Source organism: Pinus tabuliformis, chromosome 1_1 (assembly GCF_031772625.1).
Source record: "Pinus tabuliformis cultivar Carrire ecotype Pingquan chromosome 1_1, CPIR1, whole genome shotgun sequence".
Taxonomy (NCBI): domain Eukaryota; kingdom Viridiplantae; phylum Streptophyta; class Pinopsida; order Pinales; family Pinaceae; genus Pinus; species Pinus tabuliformis.
The window spans coordinates 96,167,312-96,172,032 of record NC_142297.1 but is presented as its reverse complement, the minus strand read 5'-3'; the positions used below and the strand labels follow the sequence as shown (position 1 = coordinate 96,172,032).

At 40.7% G+C, this 4,721-nt stretch overlaps 1 protein-coding gene across 1 annotated transcript; it reads right to left on the bottom strand.

Moving 5' to 3' along the window:
* Window positions 1-1,444: 1,444 nt before the first annotated feature.
* LOC149211823 (ammonium transporter 1 member 2-like) lies at window positions 1,445-4,300 on the bottom strand. Its single transcript, XM_089390480.1, has 2 exons — window positions 3,905-4,300; window positions 1,445-3,861 (listed from the first exon to the last, which is right to left on the bottom strand). The coding sequence occupies exon 2, from the start codon at window positions 3,299-3,301 to the stop codon at window positions 1,784-1,786; it is 1,518 nt and encodes a 505-aa protein (XP_089246606.1). The 5' UTR covers window positions 3,302-3,861; window positions 3,905-4,300; the 3' UTR covers window positions 1,445-1,783.
* Window positions 4,301-4,721: the final 421 nt, after the last annotated feature.

The following is a 4,721-nucleotide window of genomic DNA, read 5'->3' as shown; positions in this document are numbered from 1 at the left end:
GAATCATTAAAAAAATTCTTACTCCTATAACTTGAACATGCTTAGCTCCATATTTTTTTCCACGACCAAACCCTCTTAGTTTACTACCCCATTTGCAAAATCTTGGCAAGTTTGAGCCTTACAACCATTCATTTAGAGCTCTCTTAATTGTTATTTTAAGTAATTGGTGGATTTTGCATTGCAACATATGAGATATCATTTTTTAGAATCATCCATGCAGAGTAAGTCATTAGGAATAACCCATGTCTCATGAGGGTTAGTCAAAATGACCAACATTCTAGGATATTGAATGGTCCACTTAGCACTCATTACATTTTCATCAAGTGATGCTCATAAGGGTGAAAAAGTGGGGTTGGAACTAGCAAAGTAAATGACATCACATCAATCATCACCTTGGTGGCTTGCACCCAATGATAAAGACATCCCAAGAGGTCACCCATCCAAAAACTTTGCCTCAAGTGTGTTTAACCATGGAGTTTTCCCACAATCAAGACCACTTAGCTTACTACCAGATTTGGAAAACCTTAACAAGTATTATGCTTTATGAAATATTGATTTAGACTTCCTTAACTCTTTATTTATGCAGCTTCATACGAGATAACATTTTTAGAGATTATCTACATAGAGTATGTCATTAAACATGAACAATAAATCAAGTACCTTATTTGAAAATTTTTAACAAGTATTATGACATTAAAAAGTATTAATTTAAATTGGACTTTCTCTCTTTATTTTAAGTAATTCCAAGGTTTTGTAGTCCAACATATGAAATATCTTTTTTGGGGATTATCATTATGGAATATGTCATTAAATAGGACCCATATGCATCAAATAATGCTTACCAGAAGTAACAAGAGTGAAGAAATAAAATTAAAGCTAACAAAATAAATAGCATGTCTTCTATTATTGAAATTGCTTTAAAACCCAATCCTGATGAACACTTTCATTATATATATATATGAATGATAAACAATATAACAATTATTAGAGAATAAATAGTAATATAAACTACTAAATGTAATAATGGTTTTAATTATATAAAAAATAATAATGAAAAATATAATAATCACATAATAATTTAATAAATTTAAATAATTGTATTGAATTTGTATAATATTATATAATAATCAATTAATAATATAATGAATTTAAATAATTCTATTGAATTTTTATAATATTACATTTTTAAATATTTAAAATTGTGTTTTTTAATATTTAAATATATTTAACTATATAATATATATATATATATATATAATTAATTTAACTAATTCAATCGAATAAATAAATAAAATTATATACATTTCAATATTTTTACTTCTAACACTTTTATGACTTTACAAAAATGCACAAGGCAATAAAACGAATCCACCAATAAAACAAACATCTAATAGAAAACAAATATCCAACATAGTTTATAGTCAAACACTTCATCTCCACACTTCCATAATTCCCGAGCAACGATGGAAATTCCTTGCATATTGACAAAGAGAACCCCGTCTTAAATTTATGTGTACTACAATATTCTTAAACCTAAAAGGCTGCAATTACACACCCACTTGGTTCCTCGCTTAAGCGAAAATGAAAAATATACCCCTGCTTATAACTGGCTGCCATTACACACCCGCTTAGTTCGCGGAGTAGGCGCTGATGAAAAATCTTCACCTGTTCACAAAGAGATCTCTACTCCTAATTTGTGTTCGCTCAATGGATAATAAAATCCCAAGGATTGTTGAACAATAATCCGAGAGGCCCTGAACCCTGTCGGAATGACGCTATGTAGTCAATTTGACTCTGGGGAAGCCTTCATCATAAACCCTGTAGGATGAATTTGTGCCTCACCTTCATGATATACATACGCAACCCCACCATGGCTTGTTACATCCATGCCCGCCATCTCCTCTTCTGCAGAGATCCTAAGAAGATTGAGTTTGTACAGAGCATAAAACACCGGTGCCATGGTGGCAGTAACCCATCCTGCCGTGACCAGAATTTGTATGACATGGGCCGCTAGGAGCCTTCCACCTCCACCCATTAATAACCCATAGGGCCTCGAGGACTTCCCATTAGGAAGTGGACCGTACGCTTGCAAAACATACTCCTCCTTCGCAAAGAGTGCAGTAAAGATAATCCCCCAAGCCCCGCAACCACCGTGGAGTTGCGCGGCCTCCAGTGGATCATCATACCTTAGCTTCGCTGCCAATAGGTTGAAGCCTATTAACACCCATGCGGAGACAAACCCGCACACAATCGCGGCCCATGGCTCAACCACGGAGCACCCACCCGTGATCGCCGCAAAACCCCCGAGCAGCCCATTGCACACGTCCAACACGTTCCAGTGCCCTCTTAGAAGCCTTCGCCCAAACAGCGTTGTCAAAGCCGCAGAGCATCCAGCAAGAGTAGTTGTGACAGCTGTTCTGCCAATCGCTGTCCACTGGCCGTCCACATAACTTTTCCCTCCTATACCATACGGCACCAAGATCTTCACAAATGAGCCGGGATTGAACCCGTACCACCCGAACCATAACAAAAAGGTTCCTAAGACAACCAACGTGGCACTGTGTCCCCTGATCGCCGTGGGCTTCCCATCGTGGTCATACCGGCCGATCCTCGGCCCTTCAATAAGCGCCCCCCATAAGCCGGCGATCCCGCCCACCATGTGAACGACCCCGCTGCCGGCGAAGTCATAGACTCCGCTCCCGAAAAGCAAACCGCTGGCTTTGGAAGCGCTGAGCCAACCGTCTGGCGACCACACCCAATGCGATACCACAGGGTAGACGAACCCCGTGAGAATCGAACTGTAGATCAAGTACGCCGCGAACTGCGTGCGCTCCGCTATGGAGCCGCTGGTGATCCCTGCGGCCGCGATAGCGAACGCCCACTGGTACAGAAAATATGCATAATCGTACTGGTAGTTTGCATTCGGCACATCCTTCAACCCGAAGAAATAATGGCCGATGAAGCCGTTGGAATGCTTCCCCCTCCCGAAGGCAAAGGCAAAGCCGAACAGATAGTAGAAGATGCCGCCCGCTGCCGCGTCAAGAACGTTGGTAAGCATGATGTTCACGGCGTTCTTGGCCCGCACGGAGCCTGCGCATAGCATTGCAAACCCTAGCTGCATGGCGAAGACGAGGAAGGCCGAGAAGAGCAGGTACGTGGTGTCCACTGCGCGGCCCGTGGCCGCGAGATGGTCGGAAACGGCTTGCAGCTTGTTGCACAAGAAGTCAGCCGCCGTGCCGTTCAGGAGATACTGGAGAGCTGCCAGCTCGGGTGCTGTGCAGGTGTAGTCGGAGGTAGACATGGCGGATGAGCGGGGGTTCTGCCCGGCGACGGAGAATTCGAGCCGGCAGAAGTCAAATGCAAGTTTTGAAAGGGACAAGGCTCGGTCGGAAGAAGTGAAATAAGAGCTTTATAGAAGCCGAAATCTAACCGAAGCGAAGAAATAAGAGCTTAGAAGAAACTAGATTCAAGCCGGAGGGAAATACAGACATTAAAAAAACGGGACACGACCGGTAGAACTGAAAGAAAGGCTTTAAAGAGATGGAATTCGAAGCGGGAGATATGATACACGAGTTTTGAGAGGGATAGACTCGAACAGGGCAAAGTGAAATACGAACTTTAAAGAAAGAGGATTCTTACCAAATTGAAATACGAGTTTTAAAGAAACGGGATCTGAACCGGAAGAACTGAAAGACAAGCTTTGAAGAGATGAGATTTGAACCAAGAGATCTGATAAGCAGCCCGAAGAGACGGGATTAAACCGGAAGAAATCAAGTACAAACCGTAAAGTTTAAATATATGGGTTCGGAACTGACAGAAATGAAATGCGAGCTGTAAGGTTTAAAGGGACGGGATTGGAACCTGAAGAACTGAAGCATGCATTTTAAAGGGACGGGATTCGAACCTGAAGAACTGAAGCATGCATTTTAAAGGGACGGGATTTGAACTCTAGAAGTGAAGCCTGCATTTCAAAGGGATGAGATTCGAACCTGGAGAAGTGAAACACAAATTTTAAACGGACAAGATTCGAACAGGAAGAACTGAAATGCGAGCTCTAACTGTAATGCGACCTTCGAAATGCCTGGAATGGAACCGGCGACCACCTGGGCGAAAAGAATGGAAGATTTGAGCTCCGAACCGTCCTTTTCGAACCTGAAGAAGCTACGAGCTGTTAATGGGCGGTTCAAAACCAGCGATTGAGGTCGCTGAGAATCCCAGTGAGCCGTGCACCACAGTTATAGACGCATATTCCGTAATCGATCAAGATTCGAAGTCCTCATAGATGCATATTCCGTCTTCGATCGAGATTCATAGTTCTCCTCGTTTTTCGTATAGTGCCAGCTAATAAAGCATTAAAACGATGGTGAAATAAAAAATATAATAATATACAAAACTCCGAACCCTCTGGAGAATCCAAAGTATCTCCGTTTAAAACGAGGACGACACTTATAAATTGCAGTGCGTACGTTTAATTTGGTTTGTTGATTAAAATTTTGACTTTTAGTTAAAAGAGAAACCCTTTTTTATATTTTTATTTTAAAAAAAATAACATTTCAATTTACATATTTTTCTTAAATTTCTATAAATACGTTTATAAGATTCTTCATCCGGAAAATGCGAGATTTTTTAATTAGCTCCTGCAAATGATTTATTTTAGAAAAAGGAATTTCGAATAGACAATGGATTTATGAGATTCTTCAGTTAGAAAATTGCAATATATT

Coding starts and splice junctions, on each gene's coding strand:
- LOC149211823 (XM_089390480.1), bottom strand. CDS start 3,301: ATGTCTACCTCCGACTACACCTGCACAGCACCCGAGCTGGCAGCTCTC.